Here is a 21,168-nt window from a genome sequence, read left to right as displayed (position 1 = left end):
TGTTACCGTAGCTTATTAATAATTAAATGACAAAAATGCGGACATACCTACCGGCGAATAAGACGCACCCCATTTTCTGTATTCAGTTTTGAGGAAGGGGCGGGATTGTTTCACTGTATATTATAAACATTGAAAAAAGTGTTATTTTAACAAGAGTAATAATGCTAAACTAAATATGGAATTGCACGCACGTCTGAGAATGTCTATAGCGCATGTGCGTCTAGAGAAAAGCATGAAACGGTAAATTACATAAGCGATTTTATCCAAACTGTCTTTAGTTCCTCAGTGGCTTTGGTAGAGCGTTCACCTCTGGTGCATGGGGTCCTTGGTTCGATCTCAGCTCGCACGAAGTAAACTTTGTGGTGGACAAACATCGTGGGAGTTTGTTTTGTCGGAGTTCTCCCGTTTCCTCCCACTTTCTTCATTCCCCCATTTCCTTCATTTATCAACACCGCCTCCTTTAGCCTAGCCAACATACCATGGGACGTAAAACTTATCGAAACTGCATTTACTTAGTCACTGAATAGTATGTAACTGGAATGCTGTCACATAAACAACATAGAACCGCAAGGAAACAACGAAGATATCAAACTGTACAGAAAAGGGACTTACTGAAATTGAAATAAGTCGGCAGCAGATTAATAAATCTCTGTATCGGTGTATAAATCACATTCCATTCTTGAACTTATTCTCAAAAGGAAAAATAAATGCTCCTACTACGGCAAATACACTATATTGTGTTGTTAAGTAATAAGCAGTATCAATTTCTGCTGTGATTAAATTATATATAATCATCTAAAATAGAAAGGAGGAGAATGGTAAATTATAGTACAATACAGAAAAAAAGGACACTTTAACTTTCTTATTATTTATTTCTCTTAGGTAGTGTTTGTCTTTCGTTCTTTCTCACACACACACTCATATACAGTTTCCAACTAAAGCAATTACCACGTTCTTTTGTCGGAATAATCTCAATTCGAATTGATTAATTAGAATACAGTTTTCGGTATTTTTTAAATGAAGTTTTAACAAGAGAAGGTGGTATGCACTTTTGCTGGCGATTCTACACTCATTTATTCATTCTTAAGCACGTAAACTTACGAAAACGACGGAGAAGTTTTAACATGCTGTACTAATTATTAAAATAACAATAAATATTTGTTTTTTATGGCTAGGTACTGTTACATATAGGGTACGTGTACATGGAACACTTTAGATTGTCTTGAACATATAGATAACATGAAAATATTAGCATATTCCTTTTTAAATGTCTTTCATATAACAGCTAGAGTTGGAAGACCCTGGATCACAGATAATGAAATTCAGAAACACATTAGACTTCTTTTATGTTAAAAATGTCAGTGGTTATGTTAGTATTTTAAATCATATTTATACATATTCACTTTTAAAAATTCTAAGATTAGAAGCAAAAATAAAACAATAAATAGAAGTTTTGAGCATTTTTATGCCTGACTAATTCTGATAGTACATTCCTTAATGCATGACAAGACATATCTTTTGAGGTCACGTGACTATATTTTCTTATTGTACAGAGTAATAATTAAGGAACCTACCCATGAACATAAAAGTAGTGTAAGATGTTAAATTCTAAAATATAACATATAACACTGGATTGTGAATACTTATTCATATGAAGTTACATTAACAACTGTTTGTACACAATATCCATTCCACTGACGAATATGCTAGACTCAAAACATTAATCTCTTTGGTCTAATACTGGTTTTAGAAGCTTTAAGTATTCTGCTAATTCTTGACCTAGATACATGTCATATAAAGTTTTTTTTTTTTTTTTTAATTAATCACTTCGCTAGAGTTTAAATTAAAATTAAGAGTGATATTTTTAAAATTATTTATAATTTTTAAGAATAAATTTTGCATTTAAATCTAAATTTATAAATTAACACAGTTATGTATCAGCAACAAATTATTAGGGAGTGCTTATTGTTTAAGATTGTATGGACTAGTAACTAATATATTGCACCTTTTGTAACAAATTGAGATTTAAGAAAATGTTACTCATTGTTGACAATTGCAATAAGCTTACATAGAACCTTACATAACTACAGTTTGACACAGTAGGAAACATTTGCTAACAGCAAGTTGATTATATATCACACGGAAGGAACACATTGAGAACAAAACCAGTGAGATCCCGCATGTAGTTCGAGATCAAGATTGTTTCCGAGCACTAAATTGTGTATCCATCTTAAACCTTCACAGTCGAGGCCCCATTTGCTCAAATTGCCGATACGACTAAGGTAAGCACATGAACTTAGTACAGCTGCCACTGAAGGAGCAGTGAGTAAAGGAGCCTCATACACATAAAAACACTCTAAATCCCGAGAAAGGTTATATTTTGGGTTTTGATTCCACTGTTTCGATTCGAATGAGTCACTAGATTGAGTTAGTTGTAGGATGTGGTCATTACTTAAATCGGGACAACTATGAAAATGCGCGGTGATTAATTTCGGTGCACATGCCAGAAGTTCTATTACAGCTAGGCCAGTTACTTCACGACCCAACTGAACACACGTAAGATGTTTGAGTTGCGGGATAGATGATCTGGGTGTCTTTTCATTCCAGTAGACAGACGCATTATCACTAATAAAAAGATGTAAATTAGGGCAAGTCTGAATTACAAGAGAAAGATCTAACAAAGCTGTGAACTCTTTATGTGCAAAACGCAAAGTGAGTTCTTGAAGTTTGCGACCCTGACATTCAAGGTAACAACACAAGTCTTGCACCCAAATAGCTTCTGGTGGCACAGAATGCAGGTACAACGATGTAAGACCTGATAATGAACAGAGAGCTGATGGCAAATGGTGGGGCTCAGACACGGTTAGCTTTTCCAAACGAGGACATGTAAATGCTAACAGTTCCAGTCTTCTAAGTGTAGTGCGACAGCTGTGTGCTGATGTTAGGTTAAAGTTAGGTGGAGATATTGAAGTATCTCCTGTGGCTGTCCATGCTCGATCTAATATTTCCAAAGCACGTCCTGTATGCCCATATTCCCCTAATGACTCAAGGTTGGGGACATGATGCAGTACTAGTAAAATTCCAGCAGTTGTTATCCCAGTATTTGCTACATTTAAAATGCGCAAAGTATCACACAACGGATTTCGTCTTTCACAGTATTCGAGAAGAAGATTGTCCTTTTTACCTTCTCCTCGATGTAGTCTGATCCATGGCAAAAGTCTCATGAGAATTCTAAGTCGGCCCCACCCACTGCAGCCCGAATCACCTCTTTCACTTCTTCCACCACTAGAACAATCGATGGCACTATGTGAAGCTTTTGGAGATTTGTCTCGTAACTCGACTTGCAGAAACAGGTACCTTAAACCAGTATCTGTTACCTGACGTGAATATGCTACATCAAGACTTTCCAACAAAGGACACGCTGCACCAATCACTTGCAAAACGCCATCACCTGCAATATTTTTCAAAGTCAGGTGACGGAGTGCTGGCGCTGACATTAGTGCAGTGTGAAGTAAAGTCCGATCCAACCTAAGTAAAGCAGGACGAGCTAGTTCGAGGCTCTCCAAACCTCTACCTTCGGTTGCCAAAAGTCTCAGTAATGCAGCCTGATGGCTACAACCATAATAACAACACAGTTCAACTCGCAGGGATCTGACATCCGGCGCGAGCAATAAAGCTAGCAAATATAGAGGAGCTGGACCTGCTCCTATTGAACTTCCATCAGGTGCTGGAGCGGCGAATAAACGAGACGCTTCTTCCACAAGCTGTGTTCGAACAGGGCCTGGCAGTTGGGAGATGTACCGAGGACGAAGTTTGCGTCTTGTGATGGCGAGAATGTGAGCTGCGGATGAGTCTTGAGCTGCAATTTGTAACAAGCGGCAAATTGAAACGAGATCCGAAGCCACCTGGGCATGGCACAGCGACAACAATGACTGAGGTTGACGGTGTTGTGGCATCTTTGGCAGTGAATCTTGTTTCAGCAGCTCACAGCATGTGTGACGATTTTGCATCATAACCATTCTGGACTATAGGGCATTCTATGGCATCAACACTGAAAGAATAAAGACAAACCAATATAACTAAAGCTATATTGCCGTATTTTGACACACATTTGTATTTTGGACTAACACATAGTATACCCATCAATTTTTTAACAATTATTATTTTATTGTAATCAGTTTGATTGTTTTTCATAATAGGAGGAATTAATATTCCGCGTATTGCATCGAATTTTAAAAATAGAAAGCCGATTATACAAGGCGAAGGTTTCATTTAAAGTACATAAAATTAATAACAAAGAAAAGCGCATTATGCATTATAAGAGTATCTTATTTATATTTAAAGCATGTAAATAAAAGTTGCACTACAGTAATTCAGTTGTACAGGGTGTTTCAAAAGAACACCGACAACGTTTGGGAGGTGATTCCTCACACCAAGATAAAACAAAAAGTATAGACAACCTGGGTGCACAAATGCTTCCTTTCGGAGTTACAGGCTGCCGAAAACTTGAAAAATTGAACTTTAAAGGTCCATAGCTCCAATACTATGAGACCTACTGTAGTAGTCGGGTCAAGACTTCACTTAGGAACTAATATGTGCCCTTTCCAAATATACATGCTTCAGAATCCTGCGGTACTTCCGCAACAATTTTTATAGAGGTAGTTGGTGAGTACTTCAAGTTATATGCCCTTAGCCAAACTTTCTCAATAAAAATTGCTGCATGAATACCAGGTACCTTAGAATACTGAAACAGGTATTTTTGGATAGGGCACATATTAGTTCCTACGTGAAGTCTTCACCCGACTACGGTAGGTCCCATATTTTTGGAGCTGTAGACCTTCAAAGTTCATTTTTTTCATGTTTTCGGCAGCCTATAATTCCGAAAGGAAGCATTCGTGCACCCAGGTTGGTCCATACTTTTTGTCTTATCTTCGTATCAGGAATCACCTCCCAAACGTTGCCGGTGTTGTTTTGAAACACCCTGTATATGTTTTCCAGATGTTTTGGTAAACAATTTACTTTTAAACTCTTTAATTGCTTGGTGAGTGAAATGCCAGTACTAATAGTTCGTACAAAGTTTTTTTCCCCATAGTCTTTAAACTTCGGTTATGATCAATTTTAACTTATTTTCATAGCCATGTTAAAAAAATTGCAGTGTTCTCTCTCGGGAATTCTATACTCATATATATTTGTAAAATTACATAAATCAATATATTTTTCAAAATTTTTGTTTTTAATTAAAAAAAATAATGTATGTGATAGAATAAAAGTCTTTGGAATATTTTATGAAGCTTTTGAACATGAATGATTTTCACGAAAACAAATTAAAAACTTTCTTTTGACTAGTATTGATTTACATTTAAACAAAAATGTTTTGACAAAACTGGATATATTATTTTACTATTCAATTCCAGTATTTTACTGAAAATGTGACAATTTAAAACGTGGAACTTTCCAAAATAGTTGCAAAGTACACTTTCAAAATCAGAATTCATGTAAAAGTGAATGGTATAATATATAAAATATGTATACCTTTTGTGACTACCTTTTTCATCTTATGTCCTACTTTATCTCATGTTAGTATTTCGATTAGATTAATATGTCAAATTATGTGTAGGAAGGAGTACAAATGCATGTTTTATTTAGTTTCACTATAGTTTGTCTGAATTTTATGCCCAAAGCCAAATTCTAGCCGATTTTTACTTGAGTAACTAGGCAGTCTCTCTAAGCCAGTAGAGCAAGAGGCCGGTTCCTTAATTCTAAAGATATAAAATACCATGCAGCTAAATTAAAAAGAGAAATTTAGAACTAGGTACGGATACCACGTACACAAAACATATTAATTGATGGATTGAGAGTTTAATAATGGGATGTCAACGAGATTAAACTTACAATCGATCAATAAGTTAATTAGCACTTGTGTACATGGTATTCGTAACTCTACTTTCCAGTCTATTCCTGTACTTAGTAGCGTATTATAATTATAGTTTGCGTGCAGGAAGACATTCGGATTAGCATCAGAAATGTCGTGTTTGCCTTCTACGAATCACTCTTAAACAGAAATGTTTGATCATAATCTGGGTTCAGTTCATGTCACTTATTAAGGATAGTGAAGATAAATAAATAGATAAATGAAATAACGCCAAAGAATAACAGATCATGTGCTAAAAGAATGTGGAGGAATACTGAGTCTAATATGATTTTATTTAAAGCAACATTCTTAGTCAAGGAAACAAATGACTGGGAAGGTGCCAAATCCCGTTTGAAAATGAAATGAAATGAAATCTCTGAGTTTTACGTCCCACGATTATGCCGGTTAGGCTAAAAGAGACGGTGACGATGAGAAATGAATGAAATGGTGGAATGAAGAAAGTGGGAGGAAACGGCAGAGCCCCGAGGAAATCCACGTACACGGTGTTTGTCGACGACTACAAGGTTCACTTGGCGCGAGCTGGGATCGAACCTGAGACCCCATGACCAGAGGTGAAGGCTCTACCACTGAGCCACCGCGGCCCCTCCAAATCCCACTTGAGTTTGAGTCTTTTCTTCAATGGAAATACTTGTTATCGAGTGTGTCAGAATCAATGTTTAATTTGAAAGTTTTGGATTTATTTACAATCTGTACCTAATTTTATGTTTAATGTCGTTTGTATGTCTGGATAGACCTAATTCAGAGAGTTTTTAAAGAAAAAGTAGAGTAATAACATTAAAAATGAAATTTAATTGTTAAAGGCTTATTTATTTCTTAAAACTAAACCTTGTAAGTTGTACACATTGATTCTGAGACAGTCAATAATAGTTTTCACTGATGGAAGATCTAATATCCAAACAGTGTATTTTGGAAATAAAAACTTGTTTTCCTACAGTCATCTTAAGTGAAAGTGATGTTGAAATCCGACAACATCCCTCCATAACCTTCTAAAACTTGATCCGTTTTACCTATTCAGTTGTGCTAACTCAGCTGTGGTATTTTATGCTTTTGATACATATAACATAAACATAATTTTTGAAGAGTATCAAAAGATTATGTTTAAGAGTGAACTAGAAGGTAAGCTTGATATTGCACTTACTAGTTACATAAGATTTCCTTACAGTGTCAAGAAGCCATAGTCTTTACATGGGTAATTCGAAAGCTTAAGTTATTTTGTACTCTTTCCACTTTCTGGCAAATGCCAAAGATTTTTTCCAACTGTTTGAGTGTATTACCGTTCGAAAATGAAAATTTTAAATTAACGCCGTCGAGCGATTAAAAGAAATGGAAGATAAACGCAAGTAAATGATGATAATAGGATTGGTGGGTTAAAGAGTGGGAGCAAACGAGGAACACAAGACGTTAATCGTGTACAAATTGACTTGTCATTCTTCTTCTTCTTTCCAAGTTAAGACTCTTCATCACTCTCACCAATCTTTTCTGTAGTACCCTGATAACAACGAATCAATATAAATTTTGGAAAATAGTCCGTTTAATATTTACAAAATAGTATTAAATGAAGACTGCGTCCACAATTTTTCTCACCAATAAAAAGGGTACCTGAAAATGAATCCACTATTTTGCAAAATACTTTACTTCACAAAAATTTGATGTTAACCTCTGTGGGTTATCCACAGAAATAAATAAATACGAAAATGATGGAGAGCGAGATGAAGAGGCCCAACCAATTTGTACATACGAATGTATTAAAATATATTATTAACTATCGTGAAGTGTCTTTTGGTTCACGAAACGTAAAAAATCAAAATAACTGCTCATAAATGCTATATAGATTTCATAGCTTAAATATGAACACTCTTACCTTGTACCACGAATTTTTGTAATTCATCCCAATTTTTACGGCCGAAATGGACAAAGATTTAAATTCAGTGATAAGGATTTATACTGGGCATTATACTTTTTTTTTCAAAAAGCCGATTTCTTTACAGTTATGGAAACTGATTGTTACGTGGAATTTCGTTCCAGTTTCACTAAAGGAGGAACGAACAGTTAAAATTAGTGATAATCCCATAAACTGTACATTACATATTTTCCAAGAATTAAATTTTCTTTGTTTTGAGAAGTGACGAAACTTAATACACTTCTAGTTTAACATATTTTAAGTATCGTCGATAAAATGTTTAAGCGAACACCGAACACTGAAGTTCAGAAATTTGTGGTACAGGGTCAAAACATTTGGAAAGTAAACAGTAAAACATAAAGAAAACGTTCGGAACGAGAATCAGTCATCGTCAGCGTGGATACAGTTCATGTTTGCCGGTTGTGACAACCAAAGGCGTAAGCATTCTTTTTCTGGGGGAGGGGTTTAACTTCCCTCTTGAGTAAAATGATATGGAAAAGATATGAAATTGAGTGTTTGAACTTCCGACTTGATAAAATTATGGGTACACCACTGGTGGCAACATATTTGTGTTATCAGTTTCTGTCTGTTTTTTGCAAATTATGATGCATTTGCAAATAATTCCTCACTTGTGTCTCCATGTTAATTGTACTAGTATACTATGCTAGTATTCATCTTATATACTATCTTATTTTACACATTCAGAGAATCTTAAGTTGATTTTGTTTTCATTATTACATTTTAAACTTGATGAAACATGATTATTAGAAGTTTTCTATGTTGCACTAAAAATTGAAATTTATCGTCATAAAATATGGGTAGTAGCTCATTTTAGAGTATTCATGAATATTCACTATATTCATTATATACCTAAAATTGAATGGGGAGAGAGAAAGAAAGAAAGGATTCTTCGTTGATAACAAATGCACTTCGTATTAATTTTTGGGGCAGTAAGATATTAAGAAACAAAACTTTCATAAGAGTCTTCCAAGTGTTCACCAGTAGTAGAGTTAATTCACAATAAGGTTTTTAATATCAAGAATCTGTCCATTCTGACTTCGTATTTTAAATAATTCGGTATACTATAAGTTACTGAACTCAGAGCCGTCCGTGCAAAACCTTTCCTGTGCTCAGTACTTTTGCTCCAGACTTTATGGATTGCCCTTTCGAGTTTGTTGATGTGTACAGACAATTCAAAATAATCACACACATCACATAAATTCACAGTGCCCTGTATTTATATCTTGATTTAGAATTTAAAACTTTACATTTCTCGAATCTTGATATGGAAAGATGTAGTCTTTTAGTAAACTTCCAATGGATAGATCAGAGTTGTTTGTTTCTGGGTGAATTCCAAAGAAACGCGCTACCTGTGGAACCTATAATAATCGTTACGTTTTGTGTTGATGTATCAAATTATTAGCAGTCAGTCATTCGGTTTGGAATCGAAGATACGTACAAATTTTAGAACCTTGCACTTTCGTTATCACCGCAAGTGGCGAAATTACTCGACTCATCCATTGAATGATTCGCGATCCACACATCAATTTACACACTATTATTTGTTGCGCTACCTATTTAATTGAAGTAGCTTCCAAAATGTCTGAAGTGCTGGGTTAATAGAGAAAATTCTGTGCCTACCGGGAATCGAAACCTGGCCTATGTACACAGACTTTGGTTACATCTTTCTAATATTACATATCACGTGTACTTAGGATTCAGTGTGTTACCCAAAGGAAGGGACGGGATTTTATTATTATTATTAAACAAGTTTGTAATGTTCAAAAGTCCACTGCCCTTTGAAAGGAAATGAAGTAACTTTTCAGTTGATGGGCAGTTTCAAGAGGATTTTCTTTTTCGTGATTTCAATGGAATGCGATTATTATTTACTTCCCCTGATTTACATTCAATGAGTGACAGTAGCATCATTTTGCTTGGAAAGGGTGGGTGGGGTGGATATATCAACTGAAATCAAATGTCGTCCCTAATGAGGAAATCGTTCATGTCTGTACAATAAACTCAGAGCCAACATATCGGAACATAAGTGCCTAATGACATTAACATTTTAAACATCAGTCTTATGTAGACTAGAGTTGCCAGATATCCTGTGTTCCTATACAGAATTGGCGTATTTTTACAAAATATTCCCTTATGCTGTATGAAGGTTGTAATGCATGGCGTGTGGTGCACGTGTCTCAGGGGTCCTGTATTTTCAGTGGAGAAATATGGCAACTTTAATGTAGACATATAATTCGGGCTGTATGAACGAGAAATTTTTTGCAACATACTAAATCATCTTTTCCCCCCTCATTTAGTATTTCATAGAATATTTCTGTACTGCAATGATTAAATTAGTTTAAACATGTCGTTTTATATCTCATAATACGTCGTATTATAAAATTGGGATGATTTTAGTTAACAGCAGTAGGTGATGTGACATTACTTGCTTCATTATCTGGCAAAATATCGTATGCATATAAAAAACAATATATCACCATAATTCAAAACTGTACAAAGTAACAGTCTTTTAAATCTCATCTGAAGTTGTGATTCTTAACATACGATCTATTGCGGACTACAGAATGATATATTATTATGCCTAATAAAAATAAATATACATAACTTCATCTAATTACTTTCGGCCACATATTTAACTTCATTTAGAGATTCTACGTATTATCTTCGTAGGCAACGTAATATTTTGTAAATGATTACCAAAATCAGTTGTGAAATTTGATGCTACATAGTATTGTTTTGGACCTACTACCCTACATCAATTTGCCTTGCACTTATGACTTCATAACCGGAATCTTTTAAAAATAGAAACTGTGACCCGTCATGTGTGTGAAGTGTCTCTTACAAACGTTGTATGATTTATGCGGCTAGGTAGTGCTCAGCTGTTCAAAATTATGCATGTTCTTGAGCTTGAAGAAAAAAGTACGCCCTTGGAAATGTTAACTTATGGCTGCGCAGTATCATGTGCACGCGAATAGTGTGCATGTGCATGACATAAGAATCCTATAATACAGATATATGATGAAATTATAGAAGAGAATGTATTCTTGCGAAACAGAGTTATTTGGAGTAGAGAGTGTCATTTTGGAACTGTCAGTTTGAGGGGAATAAATCGAGCTTTTAGATTATTGGTGGTAAAAGCTGCGCAACGACTGTTGAAGTTATGTCTTTCTGGGCCTCGTTAGTATAGTTTTTTAAAGGAAGCTTAATAAAATACCGTAAGTTGTTATTATCATTATCATGTTCCCTTCAGGCAAAATTAAACGGAATGATTGATTAAAGGAGATCATGGGAGAGAACGGGAAAACAGCGATATAGACTACGCAAATGTCATTTCATCGAATTTGGAGTCTGTGACACCAGGATAAGCGCTGTAGCACAGAGCCACAATCCCTCCAAACTACGTGGAAAGATAAAAAAAAAAAAAAAAAAAAAAAAAAAAAAAAAAAAAAAAAAAAAAAAATCAGTTTTACTCCTATGAGTATGTCCTTTAGTCTAAAGAAGACGGATCATTAATTGAAAGTGAATTAATAATAATTATTAAAGGAATTGATAGAGTGAGAATGTGAAAGGAAACTGGAGAACACTAAGAAAACCCATGTTGTCCACCACAAACTCATATGGCATGAGATGAGTGTGTTAGGTATGAAAGGGTAGGATAACGGCGGATCTTAGTAAATTGAAATAACAGCAGTCTTGGCTTTGAATTGGTCTGGTGCAGGCTAAAAACTAAGGCCAAACTTTTCATTCATGTGGCAGCAAAACCCAGGATTCTTTAAAGTCGTAGTTATTAGATCGAAAAATTTAATATCAATGCCAACTAGCAAATTTGAAAAATCTTAAACAAATGCTAATATAAAATTGGCTGGGAGTTAATAAAAGATGTTTATGCATATAAGTAGAATCGTTTGTTAGATTATATAAAGGAAAGTGTTAGTTTATTACTTGCTTGAACAAGTAATTCTGAACATATTATACTTACAAGTAGGAAAGTGGCACTTTTTCAGAAGAAATCATTCGTGGCTCCTTGAAATTGAGTAAGCGAAAGTAGTATTATCAAACGCAACTTTTGCAGATTTACACTTCGGAAGTACAACTATTCGTAAATTAAGCACAAATAATTCATTTATTCTGCACAATCACAGAAATGAGTAACACTTTCACATAAATGGAATAACAAATACGATGTTTACACATTGGAAGTACCACCTAAGTTCGGCTGGAGCTACTGACCACCTTGAAACTCATTGAATCAATATCTATAAAATGAGGTCGCATATGATCAAGCTAGGTTTTAGACAGCGTTGTAAATTTCAAGATATTATTTCATTTGCTGTTTCTTTTTGATGCAAGCATCTGGTTCTGCAAACACACGTGGCTTCTTTACTCTGATCCTTGCGTTTATCTGTATATAAGTGCTTCAGACAACCTCCGTAGTTCTCACCTCTACAGAATATCCCATTCTGAACTACGAGCAGACGTACGTAAACAAACGGTAGCCAGAGCTAATCTCTTCGCTCTCTACCTCTCCCTTGTACTGTTGGAGCGCATGCGTAGTTACCATTGTTGTTTTGATGATTTGCGTGACCTCTGTTAGCAGACAAACGAATTACAGTTAGTGTCGGATGTCGCATGTCGCTTCCCCTTCTCTCATGCAGTCGCTCTCTTGCAATGTTTCTCTCTCTCTCTCTCTCTCTCTCTCTCTCTCCAAAGAGACTATAAAAAGTTGCACAAATACCATTTGTTTCATTCATTTGTGCATTTGAAATTAACACTTACAAGTACCAAATAATGCATCTGTGTTTGGCATGAGAAGTTGAGATTGTGCAAGAGATACGTGTACCTCTCCCGTTCGAATATGAAGTTTTTCTTTCTTTCTTTTTAAATGTAAAAAGCGGATTGGTTTATTTTTAGTTGCTTGTAATTCTACTTGATTCAGATTTTTATAAAACATGATGACGATGGTAGAACACTTATTCGTGCTTCGTGGGTGCGGTCACAGATCTCGATATAATCCAACCATGAGGAACAAGACATCGAGCTCCCTCCTGGCTGTATGGATAGCGTACACGCCTTCAGCGCGGGAGACGGGATCGATTTCCGGCGGGAGCTCATATAGTAAGAATCCCACGTTAAGCTGTACGTCCACGTCTCATATAGCCCCATTGCTGAAAGGGAAGCTTAATTCAAATCCAAAATCAGAAACATACCTGGTTTCACACTAAGGCCGAAAATTTGAAAGTGTAAAATATTATTTCTCGACACAACTTTTTAATGTATATTAAAGCACCGTAATTAGCCAAATAGTAGTGCATACGCCTTTAATGCGTGTAGTTCAGTTTCGGTTCTCGTTGGAAATATTTTCGATGTTGGTCCAGAATCTTAACCCTTAATTGGTGACGTGAGATCCTGCGGACACCGAACACGTTGTTTTCTTCTCCCTTTAGCAGACGATTGACCTTGAATACGTGCCACTCGTAGTACATTTCTAGCACGCAATTGCTACAAGTAGCTGTATAGTTCGGATAAGCGTCACTGTTACGTTTCCTTTCAGTTCGAGGATAGTGTTCATGAGTTGAGTTAATTTTGAGTTTTAACGTCTCTTCCAGCACCGAGGCTATATGAGACGGGACCTACTGATCAACGTGGAATCCGAACCATATGAGCTCCCGCCGGGAATCGAACCCGGGTCTCCCATACTAATAGCTTAGTCTCGAAGGAGCTCGGCAGTGTTCATATTTTATACATTTTGAAAACTTATTCACTTTTTCTCGTACAATATGGTTGACAAACCTGGCCCACCCAATGTGAATGTGTATAATTCTGAATTTACGGGGGGGGGGGGAAGGGAGGGAGAAATTAATTAAATGTGTTACAGAAACTGATAGTGATGCAGTGAGAAGTAAGGAAGAACAGACCTTTGCAAACCTTAATATATAGGTACTTCAAAAATTTTACAAATTTGTAAATGTCCTGCCTTCCATTAACAATAATTTTGAGGAGTTCGTTTATTATAATTTGCAAATTAGTGTCAGTGTAGCCATATATAAAGCTATCTTTATTTACATTAGAAAACTTATATCAGACTGGTTTGGGCAGGTTATATCCATACACATTGATATATTTTTCTTTATTATATCTATGGTGCGTTATGTCCTATAGCTACAATGTATAATTAAAACAAGTTTGTCTTTCAAAAGTAATTGTGCTCCTTTTTATATTTAATAATTAATAAGGGGTCCTCAGGGACTTCATGTCACTAACTATGCACTAAAAATTCACTACACTAGTTGAAGGTTAAGCAATTGGAGAGTACTTGACTCAGGAGGTATCAAACTCCGGTCTAGGGAGCCAAAAATCATAGAAGTGCACGCTAACAGGTTAATTCGCCATGCTAGAAACAGTTTGGTTGCTATAAACTGTTGTGGGTTGTAACGCAAGAGTTTTGTTCAGGTAGGCCTATATTAAAAATATGGTTGCAGTAAAACAATAAGATATCCAAACGTGTGTTTCTGCAATTAATTACCAGTTTGAATTCGTTTTTAATAATAGACGGTCCTAATCTGAGCTCGGGTCTTCTCAGGGAAACTGTTTTGGGTTCGATTGGACTTCAGGTTTTAAGTTCATTGTCAGGCTCGGATTTTAAGTTCATTATCAGGCTCGGACTGGCCAGGGCACAGGACAGAGATCGTTGCAGGGGCCCTCTCAATATGTATGTAAATAATAAATATTGATTAACATTGAAAGTAAGATAAAACATGTCTGCTGTGTTGGACCATAGTTACTCGTAGTTTGTTCCGTTCCCAGAGTTCAGTGGCTCCCAGCATTGAATGTAGTCTTGGGGTCCCATTATTGGAATAAAACTAACAGCCTTGTAAAGTACTGTTTGGGCCTCTTTGTTTGCGACGTAGTAAGAATATATTTTAACAATATGAAGAATGGGGCCCCAGCATCATATTGTCTAAATGTGTATTGGGGCTGCATGAATGCTGAAATGAGACTGACTTTTATTAAGTACTGCCGGGGCCCTTTGTTAGTCGTTTGACAAGTTATTGCAGCAACACCATAAAAGAACGGAAGAGGTCGTTACCCTGGAATTCCATTACCGCGTAAATGGAGCTGACAACTTTATGTAGAAAAGCTACTCTCCCATCATAGGAAGAGAAGAGAGTCCCCCCAATGAGGCTCCTGCCTGGACCCTATACCCCACAGTCCGAGGCTGTTCATGGTAGGCGTGTGCACACCATTAGTTTGTAAGATCGGGTGTGATTTCATGACATTTCAACTTGTAGTTTTTCCTTGATTTAGCGTGTAATGCTGATGTATTAATGAATGTAACTTGGTCAACTGTATAAACTGATAAATAAAACTTCACCAATTGTATCGTTTCATGTACTCATGGTTATCGATCCTGGGAGGGAGGAATGAAGGCACCCGTGCCCGTCCCTGCAAAGTATGCAGAGGGGATCAGGATCGGGATATTTTTACATGGATATTTGAACATAAAACATACTTGCCTAAACGCTTCCCCCTGTACCGATGTTTTATAGAAATTGGCGCCGCTGCATGTACTATGTCAACATTAGCTTACAGGATCATGTATGAAACGTTTCAACAGGATCAACTTAATTTATTTCTAAAATACACATACACTAAGGAAAAGTTTTTTTCGACAAGAACAAACACATTAGCAATGTCTTATCTTAACAAGGAAAGTTGTGTGAACTTGTAGGATTATTATTATTATTATTATTATTATTATTATTATTATTATTATTATTATTATTATTATTATTATTATTATTATTTCCAAGAAATAGAATTTAGTTCGACATGAAATGGGGATTCACCGTTAACTTTTACAGGAGTTGAATCAGTCTTCATTATGAAGTACCTCGTAACCCTTCTTTCTCTGTCATTATTTGAGCTGATGTAGCAACACATGTCTTTAAGAAACGAGAAAAATTCAGACAAGGATTATTTTAGGCGGGAGAGGAAAGCACAGGAGGAAAACGAAGAAAGAATAAATGCGAAGATGGAGGTCATTTCACTTTTTGTTTGTTTCTTTGTTACTTTTTCGACTTAAAGCAAAAAATACGTGCCGGGAACGAAATCCCGTGACCGCTTAGCTAGATCCACTTGTTGCGATATTATCTTTGCAAGTAATTCTCTAACAGTGTTTACTGAAATTTCATCACACGTGTGTGAGTATGGAAGATTGTGGAAAGTGCTAAATTTAAATAACAAGCTCATAGGCGCCGACTTGAAGAAAATATTGGGGGGGGGGACAATGAATAAATATATAATCATATTCAGCCGTTTTCTATCAACTACTTGATGACCCTTCTCCCCCCCAGTTCTTGGTAAGCTGCATCCAAATTCACGACCTAATGCAAATTTGCCTAAAGGCTTTAAAACAAATTCAGGTTCAAAATTTGGGAACTTCACTGCAAGTTTGCGCTCACATTGATCTTCACTTGTCATATCAGTGCTGCCAAAGTGTTGGTTGAAGCTTCAGTGCTTCATTCTACACAGTTTTGAAAATGGCGTTTTCTATCGAATAAAAAGGTTCTTCCTATATTGAATTAAAAGCACGACGAAGTCTACGACAGAAGTTTTTGCTCCTCTTTGTTAATTCTTCCTCGACTGGATTATATTGGAGGGGCGAGGACCCCACCTAAAAGTATTCAGGGGGCAAAAGTGTCTTGCCCCCCAAAGTCGGCGCCTATGAACAAGCTTATTTCGAGAAATGTGTTTATGAATTGTGTGTGAAATACAATCTTAATGAATTCGACAGATTTTATGAATACATGTACAGTATGTGTATGGCGCATATATTGAGATAACGAGTGCGTATAATTCAGTGTTAGGCTAACAGTGTTACAGTAAGGTATGATTTTTCTGGTTGAAACAGTGTAGGTTCATTTATCTTCTCTCGGAAGGATATACAAATATCCTGTTTTGCTTGTCACTGTACTGTTGATTTTTCCGGCCAAAAAGAAAGAATGCTGTTTTATCTTCTGTATTACGATAAAGAAAAAAGTATACAACTGAAAGAAAACACGGAAAAGGGTTTTGTCTTACATTCTTTCTTTTCTGTTGATATACACACACCACATGAGAAGTTGCTTACAACTGCGGTATAGTGTGTTCGTGTGTGATTGTAACTTTTTTCTTTTATTTTTTTAAAGTAAAAATATAGATTTAAAAAAAAAAAAAAACAAAGAACTTGCTACTTATAAACTGATTGTAGGCAGGAGAGAGAGAGAAAGAGAAAGAAAGAAATCAATCGAGACCGAACGAACTAATATACGATCTAGGTTCTTGCGATTGTTCAAGTGTTCTGTTTAATGCAGTTCCTAGGCCGTAATGAACTAGGTAGTGCCGCTTAGCCAGTGGTTCCCAACCGGTGTGTCGCGGAGTCCTATAGGTTGTGTCGCGAAATCTTAGAATTTAATGAACCAATTAGTTAGAATCAATTTTGAGACATACTGTACCAGGCAACAACTCCAACGGTACCAACAGTGCCCAGTAAGTCACTGCTTTATAAAAAGTTGTAACACTATTATTAGTGGCGTACGCAAGGGGAATTTCGAGGTTTTTACCTGTTGATCAAGATATGGAAAATAAAAATTCACACACACACACATATATAATGCCTGTTACGAAAGGATTATGAGATTTAGTGCTTGAATCTTTCCTTGACGAAACTGCTTACGCCACTGATTTTAATAATTTATACTAGCTGAACCTGCGCTCTCTACACAGCGCATCATTCGCATATGAGCATAAATCTCCTTCTCATTCCTCACAACATATGTACATGTCCCTTTACAGACACTAGTGAAAGACGTCTTGATAAAAAAAAAAAAAAAAAAAAAAAAAGAAAGAAAGAAAAAAAAAGAAAAATCGGCAAGAGGTATCATAAAGGGGAGATTTTTTCGATTATTTTTTCTCAATATCTCGCACCGTTTGCAAGATTTGAGCCTACTTCCGGTTGGAGTTTCTAATTCATGTATGACCAGTGTTTTCTTTCTTCTTGCATGCAGTACGTAATAAGCAAATACATTACATATAGAATTAATTATACGGATATGATGCTTTAGTTTTTTTTATTTCAACGCTTCCAGCGTACCCTAAAAAAATGTAATAAAGAAATAATGGCCATGTTTTTTTTTTTTTTTTTTTAATATTTAATTAGAACTGAACAATCTACGAAAAATTTCCAATCGATCAGTGAAAACGTCATCTTTCTAGAGCCTGTAGTTTCCGAGATCTCATTGTCGAAAGGATTGGCCACAAACATATAGTTTAAAAGAACTCGGAAGATGGAAGCATAACTCACATGCATTGATGTTTAGAGAAGGCTTATTAAAATACAAAGGCTTTGAACAATAATTTTATATCATAAACTTTGTGAAAAAGATATAGTTAACTAATTTAGACTATTTAAAGTACAAATACTTAAAATGTTTGTCTCTGTTAAACGTGAAATCACACATAACCGTAAATGAAAGATTTGAAAGCTAAAGTTATAGGTTGGAGCTCAGGCGCTTTTAATTGCTATTGTAGCATTTTAATAGATATTATATTATTGTAATAAAAAAAATCAAATAAGTGTGTCTCGATGTTGTATATATTTGAGTCTCATCAATAAAAAAAAAAAAAAAGGAAAACATTGGACTAAGCCATCGGAGTAGAGATAAAAGTGGTTATTTTCTTTCCATCCCATTCAGTAAGATACCTGAAAACTAGAAATTTAGGATCTAAAGGAGAGGAAGATCTAGAAGGTAAAAACTGGGGAGGCGACCAAAACCCTAAATATGATAGGTATATCATGAGTTTACTTTAAACTTTCAAAAATATATAAATATTTTCAATTACTTTTGTCACTAAAAAAGCTGGAGGGCCTAGGCCCCCCGGCCCCGGACTAGATCCGCCTCTGATCTGAATTGGACAAGTAAAGTGAGAATTTTGAATAGAAACTGCGTCTATAAGAGCTAGATACTTTTTTTTATTACGTACACGCATAGTCACCTCCATACGGTATATTCATTGATTTTCCCAGATTCATATTGAACTTAACTTCGCTTACTTGCCTCTCCCTTTCAAAAATAATATTCTGTATCAATTCTATTTACTACATAACATATCTTTAATCTGAAAACAGTATCACTATCTTAGCCATTCTACATAATGTAATCTTATCTTTAGGACGTAGAATCTTATTAGCTGTTTACTTTTTGAGAGCAATATCCTATACTTTTTTGATTTTCTGAGACAAATGTGTTATGACAGTTTGATTTAGAATACTTGAAGAAAACACGTAATCGGTTTGATAAAATAGTATTTTTTCATGTTATTCATTAGCAAATTATTTTAGTTCTGGGAGTAGAATGAAGTGAACTAAGAAATATTCTAAAATCTTTGCTTCAAAGTTAAGTTGTTGTTATATGAAATATATGACTACCAGGCCTGCATATATGGAAAGACTAATATCCATAACTCAGTTATTCGGGATATTAAGGCATGTTAAATATTTAAATCCATTAAAATACCACTTCCTATTTTTCGATAATGATACCTAGATAAAATATCCGACAGAAAACTATGCTTTCCGTTCTCTCCATCAACTGTACTTTTTTTTTGTTGCAAAAATTGCTCACTTCTGTCTTCTTATAGGACTTTCATATAATGAGTGCAATCAGGTTTGCATTGCATTAGTTTTGCATTTTTTTTTTTTTTTTTTTAATTTACGGGCTCTCTCTGGAGACAATGTATTCGTATTATCTGAATGTCAAACTATTTTTGAACTTTCATACTGGTTGATGCTGTAATTTGCAATATTCAGTTAATGCCCGTGGGATATTTACTAGGGATTCCGGAAAATGTATTTTCCGGAATCGGAAATTTCACTTTCCGAATTTCGGAAAAAATCCGAAATTCGGAAAATTCTGGAAATCAGGAAAATTCCGGAATTTAGAAAAATCGGAATTGGGAAGAATCTGGAATTCAAAAATTCCGGAATTCGGAAAATTCTGAAATATTTCCGAAATCGGAATTTTCTAAATTCCGGAATTTTTCCGATTTTACTTTCTGGTTTCCGGGAAGTAAAAATTCCGGAATTGGTCATCCCTAGTATTTACCAATATCGCATTAGAGCATTCGGTTAACGCATCCATAAAAATTCGTATTTGCCAACTCCATAACTCAAATATGTAGATCATACTTACGTGAGAAAACTCTGTGAGACAGTTTAGGCAATAATATATATATATATATATATATATATATATATATATATATATATATATATATATATATATATATATATATATATATGTTGATGGATGGTTGATGGATATATATAAGTTGCTGTATAATCTCAGTTGTGAGTTCTTGTGCTTTAATCCTTATGAATCCCCGAGGTTATAAAGGACATGACCTAATATTAATATGAGCTCCTAACCACGACCGTGGATTGAATGTGGTGTAGTTAGTGAATGCATAAGCTATGATATAAAATCTTCTCCCACAGTATACACCCTTCCCCACCACACTATCTTGCCTCCAAGATAATAATAAACAAACATTTGTAGTTTTTCATCATGCGAGATATTATTATCACATACTCTTTATAGAACAGATAAAACTTATTTTAGCTATTTTTCCTTAAAATAGATGGGACGTTTCTAGGATTTCTTGTTTGAATAAAACAGTTTTGATATTGGGATATAAGCCATCTTTAATCGTGCTTTCTAGGCAATATGCAAAGTGACTGACGTCAAAGAATCAACTTTCGTGGCACTTTAATGTTGAGAAAAGAATAAAAAGAAATGAAGAAAACCTTACGTTCCGGTTTACTTTTATGGCTTTAGTGAGCATTAGGTATAAACAGGAATGAATCTTTCCCACTATCTGAATAGTTATTGAAGGATTCTATGCATTCACTGAAAATTTCCCCTAGGAGTTAGCAAATAGGCCATTAAGGAAGAAAGGCTATAAAAGAGAATGTTGAAATACATTTTGTAGTACATTCTACTCTTTTTGTGAAAAGGCACTTTGATTAGAAGGCTCTGCACGTATACCTCGGGGGCGGTTAGGAAAAAATTACTGTATATGCATATCTTATGTTTTATTGATGGCTATTGATTAAACTTTTTAACTTAAGACCGTTTCTTTCTTTAAAAGAACTTCAAAAAAAAAAAAAAAAAAAAGAATTTAGTCGTAACCTTTTATTGTTTACAATATACTGTAATATCAATAAGTTCCTTGTTGTTTACTATTTGCAGCCGTTCGTTCCCAAATAGCATGATGTCAA

The 21,168-nt window shown here is 35.2% G+C and overlaps 2 protein-coding genes across 8 annotated transcripts in view; one reads left to right on the top strand and one right to left on the bottom strand.

The window, feature by feature from the left end:
- The window catches only part of TTLL5 (Tubulin tyrosine ligase-like 5), a 462,868-nt gene that overhangs the window by 167,274 nt on the left and 274,426 nt on the right, over positions 1-21,168 (top strand). The gene's annotated exons all lie outside the window — the stretch shown is intronic.
- On the bottom strand, positions 1,449-12,387 carry LOC145664023 (uncharacterized). 2 transcript variants are annotated; one of them, XM_081730320.1, is made up of 2 exons: positions 11,830-12,387; positions 1,449-4,051 (listed from the first exon to the last, which is right to left on the bottom strand). In XM_081730320.1, the coding sequence occupies exon 2, from the start codon at positions 4,017-4,019 to the stop codon at positions 2,136-2,138; it is 1,884 nt and encodes a 627-aa protein (XP_081586446.1). In that variant the 5' UTR covers positions 4,020-4,051; positions 11,830-12,387; the 3' UTR covers positions 1,449-2,135. The 2 variants fall into 2 exon arrangements, with proteins under 2 accessions (XP_081586446.1, XP_081586447.1); XM_081730321.1 differs by having other exon boundaries at positions 12,292-12,376.

The sequence above is a fragment of the Thermobia domestica genome, chromosome 11, assembly GCF_964235325.1.
Source record: "Thermobia domestica chromosome 11, izTheDome1.hap1.1, whole genome shotgun sequence".
Lineage (NCBI taxonomy): Eukaryota > Metazoa > Arthropoda > Insecta > Zygentoma > Lepismatidae > Thermobia > Thermobia domestica.
This window is presented reverse-complemented; position numbering and strand designations above follow the sequence as displayed.

Excerpts from the sequence above, each read along its gene's own strand:
- LOC145664023 (XM_081730320.1), bottom strand. The coding sequence starts at position 4,019 with ATGGTTATGATGCAAAATCGTCACACATGCTGTGAGCTGCTGAAACAA.